General features: G+C 47.6%; 1 protein-coding gene across 1 annotated transcript; it reads left to right on the forward strand.

The window, feature by feature from the left end:
• Positions 1-410: 410 nt before the first annotated feature.
• Positions 411-11,345, forward strand: pdxk.L (pyridoxal kinase L homeolog). The gene is made up of 11 exons (XM_018245773.2): positions 411-708; positions 799-853; positions 1,645-1,749; positions 4,429-4,512; positions 4,847-4,893; positions 5,337-5,422; positions 5,528-5,573; positions 5,675-5,786; positions 6,703-6,839; positions 7,872-7,938; positions 8,551-11,345. The coding sequence occupies exons 1-11, from the start codon at positions 610-612 to the stop codon at positions 8,661-8,663; spliced, it is 951 nt and encodes a 316-aa protein (XP_018101262.1). The 5' UTR covers positions 411-609; the 3' UTR covers positions 8,664-11,345.
• The last annotated feature ends 3,381 nt before the right edge of the window (positions 11,346-14,726 follow it).

Genomic DNA, 14,726 nt, shown 5'->3' on the forward strand with positions numbered 1-14,726 from the left:
GTTCGTCACGTTTCATTCAGTCCCTCAGCGCTTGTCACTCATCCTTCTATTCCGCGCCCCTTCTGTCAACTTGCGGCCCTTCAATAGTAATGGTCCCTCCCAGCAGTTCTGTGACTCGTCTTTCTATTCCCCGCCCCTCCTGTCACTTCCCAGTCCCGCCTCCAAGTCACGCTCCTCTCATCTTTACGTCACAGGAAACGTCCCACTTTGTGTCAGTCATCTTTCCATTCCCCGCCCCTCCAGTCCAGCTGAGCTCCGCCTCTGAGTCACGATTCCGTCACATGTCTGTAACAGGCTTCAGTCAGTCATATCTCCGCCCACTAATTCATCTCTCACAGGGATTAGAACTCTATACTGACAGCACAAATTATGACCCGAGGGCCCTTTCTCTTCCCTCTCTCTCAGCGCTAGTGAATAGGGGCTGTTGGAAGGGATATTGAGGGCGTCTGACCCAACCCACCGTCTGTCACTCAGCGCCTCTCGCCGGCCACTGACCAGTCACATTCATTCCCCGCCCGTCACTCACGACTTGCCCCGCCTCCGACCCCTCCCCCAGTTACATTAGCTGCCCTGGTTGTGCCTGACTGAGTCTGTCCCTGATCTGCCCCCATGGAAGTGCCCGGCAGCTCCGAGTGCCGAGTTCTCTCGATTCAGAGTCACGTGGTGAGGGGGTATGTGGGCAATAAGGCCGCCTCCTTCCCCCTGCAGGTGAGACTCGGGGCTCTCATACTGGGGGATCATGTGATACTGGGGGGATGTGAATGTGATACTGGGGGGTAACTATCGCTCTCTCTACAGGTTCTGGGCTTTGAAGTGGACACAATTAATTCGGTGCAGTTCTCTAATCACACAGGTAATGTGTCCCTCCCACCTGTTACATCTCTGACACCCACTGACATCATCATTTCACCCCCACCCTGGGCCAGTGACATCATCATTTCACTCCCACCCTGGGCCAGTGACATCATCATTTCACCCCCACCCTGGGCCACTGACATCATCATTTCACTCCCACCCTGGGCCAGTGACATCATCATTTCACTCCCACCCTGGGCCAGTGACATCATCATTTCACCCCCACCCTGGGCCACTGACATCATCATTTCACTCCCACCCTGGGCCAGTGACATCAACATTTCACCCCGACCCTGGGCCAGTGACATCACCATTTCACCCCCTCTCATGATTATATCCCAGGCCTGGTTACTAAGACGCGTGCGTAACCCATGACAACCAGTCTGATCCCATGACCCTTTGCTGCCATTTCCCTATATCATGTTATTCCAGTACATGTAAGTTCCTCCCCTTTTTGTTTGGGGGCTTCTCGTAGCCCTTGGAGGAAGCAGAAAGAGGAGACGACAGGTTGCTGACAATAGGCCATTGTATAATATATCCATTTAATAGGGGATGAAGGTTCCCATGCCTGACCTTGCTGTGAGCCAGTGATCTTGAAACCCAGAATAGAACTGGCTCAGTATTTACCCCCCATCCCCCACTGCATGTTAACCCTTTCCAATTTCCATGCCAGTGACCTGACCTGCCCCTGCTCTTCAGTACACACTTCTCTTGTTTCCCACGTATTGCTTGTCCCACGCTCCGCTGCCTCTCATTCCTCTTCTCATTGCGATCCCCCCTCTCCCCCAGGGTACGACCACTGGAAGGGGCAGGTGCTGAATGCCGAGGAGCTGCAGGAACTCTATGAGGGGCTGAAACTGAATGGAGTCACCCGCTATGACTATGTCCTCACTGGTAACTTACCCACAGGAAGTGATGCTGCATGAACTTCCTGTCCATTTCCTCTAAGTGTGATGTGTTGGGTACGACATGTGTGTGTGACTAGTGGGAGAGTGGGTGCTTCATGCTCAGCATGTCCTGCCCCGGGTGAGGTGTCAGTACTTGCTGCTTTAGTTACTCATATTTGGGGATCAGAGAGCAGCACAAGTGGACTCCAGCAACATGCACCCAATACTATCAGCCCCAACACCAGAGACCAATCACATGACAACTGTCTGCTAATGAAACACTGTTAACACAGCAGTAACATAACATATATAGTACCCCCACTGATACTGCGTGTCCCTGATACAAAAGTCAATTAGGCAAAAACATTGACTATAATTATATCTGAGGGTATAGTCCCTCTGGTACTTCCATGGGGGAGTGGATTTCCTGGTACTTATGTGACTGTCTCTACTTCCTTTGAATTGGGTTGGGGGGTATACAATGATGAAAAAGTTTGGGAACCCCTCTTAATTCTGTGCAGTTTTGTTTATCATTGGCTGAGCTTTCAAAGTAGCAACTTCCTTTAAATATATAACTTGCCTTATGGAAACAGTAGTATTTCAGCAGTGACATCAAGTTTATTGGATTAACAGAAAATATACAATATGCATCATAACAAAATTAGACAGGTGCATAAATGTGGACACCCCAACAGAGATATTCCATCAATACTTAGTTACAAATGTAACAGTCTCTAGACGCCTCCTATAGCCTTTGATGAGTGTCTGGATTGTGGATGTGGCTATTTCTGACCATTGGTCCATACAAAATCTCTCCAGTTCAGTTAAATGTGATGGCTGCCGAGCATGGACAGTCTGCTTCACATCATCCCATAGATTTTCCATGATATTCAAGTCGGGGGACTCCAGAATATTGTACTTGTCCCTCTGCATAAATGTCTTTGTAGATTTCCAAGTGAGTTTAGGGTCATTGTCTTGTTGGAATATCCGACCCCTGCAGCGGAACTTCAACTTTGTGACTGATGCTTGAACATTATCCTGAAGAATTTGTTCATATTGGGTTGAATTCATCCGACCCTCGACTTTAACATGGGCCCTAGTCCCTGAACTAGCCACACAGCCCCTGAACTAGCCACGCTGCCCCTGAACTAGCCACGCTGCCCCTGAACTAGCCACGCTGCCCCTGAACTAGCCACGCTGCCCCTGAACTAGCCACACAGCCCCTGAACTAGCCACACAGCCCCACAGCATGATGGGACCTCCACCAAATGTGACAGTCGGTAGCAGGTGTTTTTCTTGGAATGTCGTGTTCTTCTTCCGCCATGTAAAGCGCTTTTTGTTATGAGCAAATAAGTCAATTTGTGTCTCCTCAGTCCAAAGCTCTTTGTCCCAAATGCCTGTGTGTTGTGTAAATGATCTTTTCCATAGAACAAGCGAGTGTGTTTGTGTGAGTGCAGAAAGGGCTTCTCATCCCCCTGCCATACACATGTTCTTTGTGCAAATTGTGCTGAATTGTAGAACGATGTACAGATACACCTGCATCTGCAGCAAGATCTTCTTGCAGGTCTTTGGAGATGATCTTTGGCTTGTCTGTAACATTCTCACAATCCTCCGCATATGTCGCTCCTGGATTTTTCTTGGCCTGTCAGACCTGGGTTTTACAGCAACTGTGCCTGTGGCCTTCCATTTCCTCATTCCATTCCTTACAGTTGGAACTGACAGTTTAATAAACCTCTGAGATGCTTTTTGTAGCCTTCCCCTAAACCCTGATACTGAACAATCTTTGTTTTAGATCTTTTGAGAGTTGCTTTGAGGATCCCATGCTGTCACTCTTCAGAGGAGAGTCAAACAGAAGCACAACTTGCAATTGGTCACCTTAAATCCCTTTTCTCATGATTGGACACACCTACCTATGAAGTTCAAGGCTTAATGAGCTAATCCAACCAATTTGGTGTTGCCAGTAATCAGTATTTTTATATGCATTCAAATTAGCAAAATTACACGTGTACCCAAATTTTTTCCACAGCCGGTTTTTCACATTTGATTTAATTTCATACAACAGAATACTGCTTCACTAAAAATCTTTGTTCAGGAAAAACACCCCAGTACTCAGATGTTCCTGGGAAATGAAAGACATATCACTGTTTTTTTTGAAAGTGGAGTAAATAATTATACAGGCTGAGAGGGGTTCCCAAACTTTTTCATATGACTGTATGTACTGGGACCCACATGAATGACTTACTGTCGGGTGGAAGCACTTGAACCCAATCTCAGCCATGGCAGAACAACGTCAGGGACCTGTAAAATACAAAAATTATTGAACGAGTTGAAGGTGACTTTGCAGTAATAAGGGAAAGTTTATAGAGGGAGAATAATAAAAGGGGAAGTAATCTGATAAATAGTTAGTTAGGAGTTTCTCCCTGTATAAGTGAATCTTATGGTGGGTTGCTCTCTTTCTCAAGGTCAGACAGGAAACACCCCTGGGTAAATCCAGTCTTCTCCCAGTACTGAGTGCAGATCCCAGGTTCTCTGAGCTGTTCTCATGCCCCAGTTAAGCTCCGTGCTGTTCCCTGTCTATTCAGCTTTATATTGTGTTTGGGAATCATTAATTGTGAGTGTGTGTTTGGGGCGTGGGGTTAGTTTTGGGGTGACTATTATCCAATGACTCCTGTTCCTCACACTGCAGGGTACAACAGGGACGCTTCCTTCCTGACTCGGGTTGTGGATATCATCCAGGAACTCAAACGGCAGAACCCTGATCTTGTGTATGGTGAGACTGGGGCAGTTATATGCTGGGGTAACAAGGAGTAGGCAGATACATGGGGGCACTTCCCAAGCTTCTCTCATTGCCCTGTGCTTGGCCGGGCCCTGGTGCAGGATACAGAGAGACTGGCAGACACAGCTGACTCCTGATGGGCAGATTGGGGCAGATCTATTATAAACTGCACCATGATCACATGATTGGCCCCCGAGGGCTCACAGCAGTCACTCTGTGTGTGGGTGGGGGAGACATTTATAGAAAGTTCAAAGATTTTGGGTAAAAATCGCCTCTTATTTCCTACTCAAATGGGAAAATAACGCAAATTCTCCTCTTTCCTCCCCAGTTTGTGATCCAGTCCTGGGAGACAAATGGAACGGAGATGGGTCCATGGTAAGATCAGTAACTCGGTCACCTGACCCCTAGTAAGGCCCAGACAATTCCATCTTCACTCAGGGGCCCCTTCACTTCTTTTATAAAGTACTGAGCATCACTGCACCTTAAACTGTATTTGTATCTACCAATGATATGTACTAGTTTTATTCAACCAAATCAAAATGCTAAAACACACTCTGCTTATGATGCTACGTCTTACTGAGCAGCCAATCAGAGATCAGCCAGTAGGAAGTGCAGAATGGATGGATTGGATGGGACAGGAGGCATTGCTGTGTAAGATCTCAGTGCCTCCTGTCTGTCAGATCTAAGCCCCACCCACAGGCAGTGCCCAGGAGGAAGCCACACCCCCTACATAGAATTCAATGGCTGTATGTGCCAAACACTTCATGAACACAGAAGCCTCATACCCCTCTCACTCCTCTGCTTCCCTTGTTTTCCAGTATGTTCCAGAGGAACTGCTCCCAATATATAGAGATCTGGTGGTCCCGATCGCTAACATCATCACCCCCAATCAATTTGAGGCTGAGTAAGTGCATTTTTGGGGCGGTGGGGGCATGAAGACCATTCAGCGGGGCAGTTATGGGTTAATTGGACCCGTCTCTCAGGCATTTGGTCTCTTTCTTTTCTGAAGGCTGCTGACGGGCCTGAAGATTCGCACAAAGATGGAGGCAGTGCAGGTGAGAGTCTGCCCCTATTGCCCCTCTCAAATGATCTGCTTCCCTCTTGTACCCTCACCTGATGAGCATATTTATCATATGTGTCCCTCCCTCTCTCTCAGGTGATGGATAAGTTACACTCACTTGGCCCCGACACTGTGGTTATCACCAGCTCGGATCTCCCAGCATCCCTTGGGGCAGACTATCTCATGACGTTGGGGAGTCAGAGAAAGGGTGAGGCTTAGATACTAAACATTTTAGCCGAAAATCCGTTTCCAACTCCACTGGCCCCCACTGCTATTCAATAATCAGTTCATAATTCTGATTCAAGATTTATTTGGGCTTTTATTGCCCTTAAATTAGTATATAGCCGGGAAGGACTGGCAGGATAATGATAAGAAGCTGATATGGGATAGGAAATCTGTAGAAGCGGAGGATCAGAAGAAGGACACAGCATTGAAACAGTAACCTATTAATGGGAATCAGCAGCAAGAGGAGGGGGGGAAAGTTCACTTGGGGTTAAATCATCTGCCAGTTACTGAAGGTCACATTAGTGCAGCTGACTCCATAGGCCAATTTGTACAACTCACTGGGGGAGGAGGGTGACAGTTTCTGTGGATTGCTTTGCCTTTGATCCAACCAAATTGGGGTTGTAGGTGCTGAAATCCATATTTCAGATGGAACATTTGTGTGTATTTATAAACTTTCAGCATCTCCTTATCAATAGATACTTTATCAATAGATACTTTATCAATAGATACTTTATCAATAGATACTTTATCAATGGATACCTTTACTCAGGTTTCAGGGTGGAGAAGGGGCACTGCTCACTCACTGCTGTTTATCCTGATTCCCTCCACTGTTCCCAGCTGTGTTACATGTTCAGGGGCCCCAATAGGGCTCTGGATGCCCCAACAGGTGATAGGAGATAATCCAAAATAATCCCCTACACACTCCCCACTGTCAGACCTCCCTGAACCTTAACCCTAAATAGCCTGGAACTCACACCTCTCAGCATCTCCTCACACCCTCTCTCGTACCATTAGTATCATTGTGGGAGGCGAAGGTTGTGCCATGTGTGACGGGCGCTGGCTTTGTTTATATTTGCCATATTTCACTTGTTTCTGCTCCTGTGTTTTCCTCCCTTTAGTGGATGAACATGGGCGAATACACATGCAGCGAATCAGTCTGGAGTTGCCCCGTGTGGAGGCTGTATTCGTGGGAACTGGAGACCTATTTGCTGCTATGCTCTTGGCTTGGACACATCACCACCCCAATGACTTTAAAGTGAGAGTTGCAAATGCCAGTTCCTTGGGGGGCAAAGTGGTTCTTATTAAACATCACGACTGGTTGGGACACTGGTACTTTGGCATTGGTCTGTAAGGAGAGAGGGACTGATGGTGTGAGAAAAGGCAAGGAATGGCGGAGGCAGGAGAAACAGACGAGGGATTGATGGATGGAGGAGAAATAGACGAGAGGGACTGATGGAGGGAGAAAAGGTTGAGGAGAGGAACTGATGAGCGGAGAAAATGTTGAGAAGAGGGACTGATGGAGGGAGAAAAAGCTGGGGAGAGGGACTGATGGAGGGAGGAAAGGCTGAGGAGAGGGATTGATGGAGAGAGGAAAGTTTGAGGAGATGGATTGATGAAGGGAGGAAAGGCTGAGTAGAGGAACTGATGGAGGGAGGAGAGGGACTGATAGGAGGAAAAGCTAAGAAGAGGGACTGATGGAGGGATGAGAGGGACTGATGGAAGGAAAGGCTAAGAAGAGTGACTTATGTTAGGAGGAAAGGCTGAAGAGAGGGACTGATGGAGGGAGGAAAGGTTGAGGAGATGGATTGATGGAGCGAGGAAAGGTTGAGGAGATGGATTGATGGAGGGAGGAAAGGTTGAGGAGATGGAGTGATGAAGGGAGGAAAGGCTGAGTAGAGGGACTGATGGAGGGAGGATAGGTTGAGGAGTGGGACTGATGGGAGGAAAGGCTAAGAAGAGTGGGACTTATGTTGGGAGGAAAGGCTGAGGAGAGGGACTGATGGAGGGAAGGAAGGCTGAGGGGAGGGACTGACGGAGGGAGGAGAGGGACTGATGGGAGGAAAGGCTGAGGAGAGGGAATGATGGAGGGAGGAAAGGCTGAGGAGAGGGACTGATGGGGGGAAGAAAGGCTGAGGAGAGGGACTGATGGAGGTAGGAAAGGATAGGATAGGGACTGATGGAGGAGATTTCTCTGGGTCCTGATGGATGGAAGGGAGGTGCTGATAGAGAAAAGATGGAGGAGGGGTTTAATGAAGGGTCTCAAGTGACCAACCATTGTTCTTTCCAGCTCGCCTGTGAGAAGACTGTCTCTGCTATGCACCACATTCTGCAGAGAACTATCCGCAGTGCTAAGGGTGAGTCTTTTTGTCCCTGAGACTAGGGAAGGGCTTAAGGGGTTTAATGTCATGGCAAGATTAGAGGTAGTCCAGTGGGAGGAGCTATAAGGCATTTCCTTATTTTTGTAGCTCACTGAGATTCTGTAGGTTATTTCAAGGACTGAACCATGTGCTGCTGTGGGTGGTACAACAAATTACATTCAGTGTTATGCATTTATGTGGGGAAAGCTACAAGAGGTCATTGGCTGGTTAACTCAGTGGGAGGAGTTGTAGAAGAGTATGAACAAGTAACTCCAGCACACGTAGCTGCTTAAGGGATTTCTCCCGTGTTTAATGTCAATCCAACACGTACAATGTTTCGGGGGTGTACGCCTTCGTCAGGTGAGAGGCCAGGCGTGGGTGCATTTTCTGCCTAACTCGTGAGTAGAAGAGGCCATAGTCATCTTTGTTGCACCTTGCAGTGGGAGGAGCATCATAGAACAGTGAAGTATTGTGATTTTATTGTGCAGTAGGAGGAGTGACGGAAAGGGAGGAGCTAGGGTAACCCTGACTAAGTCGCATTAGGGGGAGCTAGGGAGCGTGTGATTGATGTTACAAGAAGGAGTGCAGTTTATTCTCCTGTCTCTGCAGCCCTGGCCGGTCCTGGAGTGAAGCCGTCGTATGCGCAGCTGGAGATTCGGATGGTTCAGAGCAGGAAGGACATTGAGTCTCCGGAAGTGGTTGTGACCGGCATGGATTTATAGGAATGTTCTCCCGAAAATCCTGGGACCAACTTAGAAACCCCCTTACGCACAACTAACACACAAACAGGGCAATATGGAGACTGGAACGCCTGGGAACCTGCATGGATTCCATGGGGAACAGTGTCTGTGCCAAATATCTCTCTCTCCACCAGCAACGGGAATGGAGCGCACCCTAACTTACTGTGCACTCTACCCTCCAACGAAAAGCCACAGACAGTTCAAACCATTTATTTGCTGAAAAGCCCGTGAGACCTGTGACTATTTGCCCCTTGCCCATTTGCTTGTTGCACCTGCAGAAAGACGGTACAGTTAATGTATATCCCTGCCATTTCTACCCTGTGTGTGGGCAACTACAGGCGCCATCTTGGGGATTACAATCACTTCTGGCCGAGCTTCATGAATGACTTTCAGTGTCCCAGAATTCTTTTCTGTTGCCCTCCTTCTTGGTCAGGTACTTCCTGTGATGGACTTCCTTTGAGTGTGAGCTTCATGCAATGGGAATGATCCATGTCCTTGGCTGCTGTATCTCCCTTGCCCATAGCTGCTATATCACCCTCCTATGGGAGGACTCCATTGCTTCCATGTCTTTACGTCGCCCTGCAGTGGGAGGGGCACACAGTTCCGCATTCCTTCCGAATATGTTGCCCTGCTGTGGGAGGGACAGACTCCATGTCTCATGGTGCCTTTAAGTGTGTGAATGTGATTTAATTGTGAGATAATTAGTCCATGGTCTCTGTCCCAGACTCCCGCTGGGTGAGTTCCAGGTCTCTCAGCCCACATTATGCCAATGGTTCACCCGCTGGTGGAAATTCTTTTGGGTATTAGCATTCTGGCATCAATTTCTCTAGGATGACTTGTAATTAAACACACAGTGCTGCTGTACAAGGCAGGAGCTACAGGAACCCTCTGACTGGAGAAGATTGGCCCTAATAGATGTCTCTCTGCACAAATGAGACATCCCCGAACATGACCCTGACCAATCAGAGCTCACTGAGCATATGCAGGTACCAGCGATACTAGGGGTGAGTATCATGAGTGGAGACAACATTGGGCTCATGGATCTTCGTTGTCGTTGGGTTTCTGCTCCTCACTGCATTGTGTGGCCTTTGCATCATTACTGCAGGACCTAGACTGCCCCTTTGCTGGACCATAAACAAGTGTCCCCCTCTTGCGACCAGTGCTGGATTAGTTTCAGCCTATCCCTAAAGCTCATGGGGCGGAGATATGAGGCTGACACTTTACCAATTGCCAACAACTTGTGTTGTGGAGTCTGTGGTGCCAGTGTCAGATGTCTGTGTTCTTGGTAACGTTGAGATCCTTGTGTTTGTTTTGTCTCCCTGGTTTGTGTCGCTGGTTTCCCTCTACACTGGGCTGAAAGGGCCACAAGTATCGCCTGTCCGAAACTGTAGCACCTTTAGCTTGAATATTTCTCATGTGACCCACAAGGCAGTAGTGTACAGAATCACCCCCCGTTTATTGTGGGAGGAGTATTTGGGGTCTGTCGTGCCCAATAAGGCAAGTGATAGTGCCACAAATATTCCACGAGTCTTTCTGTCATATAACTGGCCCTCATTCCTGCCCATACCAACAGGTATAACTCCTCCCACTGTATGGAATCGTAACTAACTGGCGACTGGAGGAAGCCTAATAAAAGCAAAATTCTGGATCATTACACTGATATACTGCCCCCCAACTGGAAGTGCCGCCACTCATCTGCTTTTCTTTTTGAGAAGCAATTAGTAATGTGTGGGTTGGTCTGAAACCAGCAGTTAAGGCCGGCTCCTGCACAAAAGCTTCGAGTCGTGGGTTGAGCTCTTCTTCTGCTCTGCCCGCCTGTGACCTATTACTGCCAGCTTCTGCCCCCTAAACTTATAGACTAAATCCTGCCCCTTTTGGGGCGGGCATGTGTCTATAAATAGAGGGGGAATGGTAGCTAGGGAGGCGGCGGGTTAGGGTCGGGTCAAGAATTTCTCAATCTGCACACCACCAGAAGCAATGACTGTGATCTACTGCTCCTCATGGGTAGTAGTTACAGTGATATATGGCTCCTCATAGGAAGCATTAACTGTTATCTACTGCTTGCTGCTTGTTGGTGCAAACTAAGGGTTACACCCTGATGATACAAGACTAAGGCTGGGGCCACACACAGCGGCACATCAGTAGCTGCTACTTTTAGCCACACGCACGTTTCATTGGGACCCATGGGCAAGTGAGATAATCTGCCCCTCTAATAAGTAGGGATGTAAATTAGGGGTGGGAAGGGGAAAACTTTTTTACTTCCTTGTTTTCTGACAAAAAGTCATGTTATTTCCCTCCCGCCCCTAATTTGCATATGCAAATTCAGATTTGGTTCGGCTGGGCAGAAGGATTCAGCCGAATCCGCATCCTGCTGAAAAAGGCTGAATCCCAAACCGAATCCTGGATTCAGTGCATCCCTAGTCATGAGAAGTGGCTTCTACCCCTCTCTGCTGGGCACAGTCCTGACATTGAACCCCAAACTTATTTGCTGCTCGTGCCGGACCTTGTGTGACACCCACCTTGTGGCACTATTAGTCCAACGCTGCTAACGGACCCCCTCTGTTTTATGTACTTCAGCCCTACTGGTTTTTATTTCATTCTACTAATTGTGATCAAATGGAATTAATTGGCTCACAAAGTGTCTAATAAATTATCTGTGATCTACCATTGCCCCTTCTCTTTATTCCATTGCAGGACAGGCAGATTGGGAAACAAATGAACTTCTATGTAACTACAGGAGGAGGGGCAATATACAAAAATGGGAGGAGTTACAGGTATGTCTGTATGAACCAATAGGAGCAAATTCCTATCTCACATCAGCATAGGAAGGGGTTCTATACTGTAAGGACAGTCAGGTTATGGGATTCCCTACCAAGAGAGGGGGAATGAGTGATTCATTGGTGGGGAGGAAAGGAGATCTCACCATCAGCATAGGAAGGGGTTCTTTACTGTAAGGACAGTCAGGTTATGGGATTTCCTACCAAGAGAGGGGGAATGAGTGATTCATTGGTGGGGAGGAAAGGAGATCCCTCCATCAGTATAGGAAGGGGTTCTTTACTGTAAGGACAGTCAGGTTATGGGATTCCCTACCAAGAGAGGGGGAATGAGTGATTCATTGGTGGGGAGGAAAGGAGATCTCACCATCAGCATAGGAAGGGGTTCTTTACTGTAAGGGCAGTCAGGTTATGGGATTCTCTACCAAGAGAGGGGGAATGAGTGATTCATTGGTGGGGAGGAAAGGAGATCTCACCATCAGCATAGGAAGGGGTTCTTTACTGTAAGGACAGTCAGGTTATGGGATTCCCTACCAAGAGAGGGGAATAAGTGATTCATTGGTGGGGAGGAAAGGAGATCTCACCATCAGCATAGGAAGGGGTTCTTTACTTTAAGGACAGTCAGGTTATGGGATTCCCTACCAAGAGAGGGGAATGAGTGATTCATTGGTGGGGAGGAAAGGAGATCTCTCCATCAGCATAGGAAGGGGTTCTTTACTGTAAGGACAGTCAGGTTATGGGATTCTCTACCAAGAGAGGGGGAATGAGTGATTCATTGGTGGGGAGGAAAGGAGATCTCACCATCAGCATAGGAAGGGGTTCTTTACTGTAAGGACAGTCAGGTTATGGGATTCACTACCAAGAGAGGGGGAATGAGTGATTCATTGGTGGGGAGGAAAGGAGATCTCACCATCAGCATAGGAAGGGGTTCTTTACTGTAAGGACAGTCAGGTTATGGGATTCCCTACCAAGAGAGGGGAATAAGTGATTCATTGGTGGGGAGGAAAGGAGATCTCACCATCAGCATAGGAAGGGGTTCTTTACTTTAAGGACAGTCAGGTTATGGGATTCCCTACCAAGAGAGGGGAATGAGTGATTCATTGGTGGGGAGGAAAGGAGATCTCTCCATCAGCATAGGAAGGGGTTCTTTACTGTAAGTACAGTCAGGTTATGAGATTCCCTACCAAGAGAGGGGAATGAGTGATTCATTGGTGGGGAGGAAAGGAGATCTCTCCATCAGCATAGGAAGGGGTTCTTTACTGTAAGTACAGTCAGGTTATGAGATTCCCTACCAAGAGAGGGGAATGAGTGATTCATTGGTGGGGAGGAAAGGAGATCTCACCATCAGCATAGGAAGGGGTTCTTTTCTGTAAGGGCAGTCAGGTTATGGGATTCCCTACCAAGAGAAGGGAATGAGTGATTCATTGGTGGGGAGGAAAGGAGATTTCACCATCAGCATAGGAAGGGGGTCTTTACTGTAAGGGAAGTCAGGTTATGGGATTCCCTACCAAGAGAGGGGGAATGAGTGATTCATTGGTGGGGAGGAAAGGAGATCTCACCATCAGCATAGGAAGGGGTTCTTTACTGTAAGGACAGTCAGGTTATGGGATTCACTACCAAGAGAGGGGGAATGAGTGATTCATTGGGGGAGAGAAAGTACAGGGATTGCTGTTGTGGATATAACAGGGTAAGGGACAAGCATGAGAAATAAGACCTTTAGTCCCGCCCCTAATGGACCTTTCATTGTGTCTCCTGATGTGACTCCTGAGTCTTATCACAACGAGGGACTGATCAGTATCACAGTGAGTTAGTGCAAAGTCCTGTCTATAAGACACTGATGACTTGATTCCCTTCCAGTCCATTGTACCTGTGTAAGGGGCAGAACCTGTAGGAGGAGCTAAGGGTGTTTAGTCCAGTGAGGGGACAGTTGCCCTTGAATGAGTATTTATTGCCCCGGCAGTAACGGATAAAGTCCAAGTATCTCAGGTGATTCCAGCAATGTCTCCGCCTCTTCCAGGCCAGAGAGGGTGCAGGGAGTCCTCAGCCCAAAGGCTCTGTCCTGGTAAATAGAGGGGGAGACACAAGTGAGAAATGATTCCCAGGATTCTCCTACATTTCCCACGTGAATTGGGCACAAACCAGACACTTGTATTGAGAGATACATTCCTCTTATATATATATATATATATCTTTGTTTCATTATACAGCATTAACTGGGGATTGTTTTGTTCTTACGTCTTGTCTATACAAATCCCTTCTTTCCCCAACTCACTGCCTGTGTCTCAGGCTTACACATAAGGAGGAGTTCATTATACAATTACATTTCTCTATATATGAATTATCAATAAACTTTTCTCTCTGTGATCTGAGGGCTCCAGTGAAAACTCAAGTAATGAGCCTGTGTCTGCCCATTCCCCAACTCCCACCATCACACCATTAATATTCCTCTGTACTGACTGCTGAGGGGAGCCCTCTGTCCATCCCAGACTTTGTACCCCAATACACTAGGATACAATATCCCAACACACTGAGGTACAATATCCCCACACACTGAGGTACAATATCCCCACACACTGAGCTACAATATCCCCACACACTGAACTGAAGTACAATATCCCCACACACTGAGGTACAATCTCCCCACACACTGAGATACAATATCCCCACACACTGAGATACAATCTCCCCACACACTGAGGTACAATATCCCCACACACTGAGGTACAATATCCCCACACACTGAGGTACAATATCCCCACACACTGAGGTACAATATCCCCACACACTGAGATACAATCTCCCCACACACTGAGGTACAATATCCCCACACACTGAGGTACAATATCCCCACACACTGAGGTACAATATCCCCACACACTGAGGTACAATATCCCCACACACTGAGGTACAATATCCCCACACACTGAACTGAAGTACAATATCCCCACACACTGAGGTACAATATCCCCACACACTGAGGTACAATATCCCCACACACTGAGATACAATATCCCAACACACTGAGGTACAATATCCCCACACACTGAGGTACAATATCCCCACACACTGAGGTACAATATCCCCACACACTGAGATACAATATCCCCACACACTGAGATACAATATCCCCACACACTGAACTGAAGTACAATATCCCCACACACTGAGGTACAATATCCCCACACACTGAGATACAATATCCCCACACACTGAGATACAATATCCCAACACACTGAGGTACAATATCCCCACACACTGAGGTACAATATCC

Source organism: Xenopus laevis, chromosome 2L (genome assembly GCF_017654675.1).
Source record: "Xenopus laevis strain J_2021 chromosome 2L, Xenopus_laevis_v10.1, whole genome shotgun sequence".
In the NCBI taxonomy this organism is placed as follows: domain Eukaryota; kingdom Metazoa; phylum Chordata; class Amphibia; order Anura; family Pipidae; genus Xenopus; species Xenopus laevis.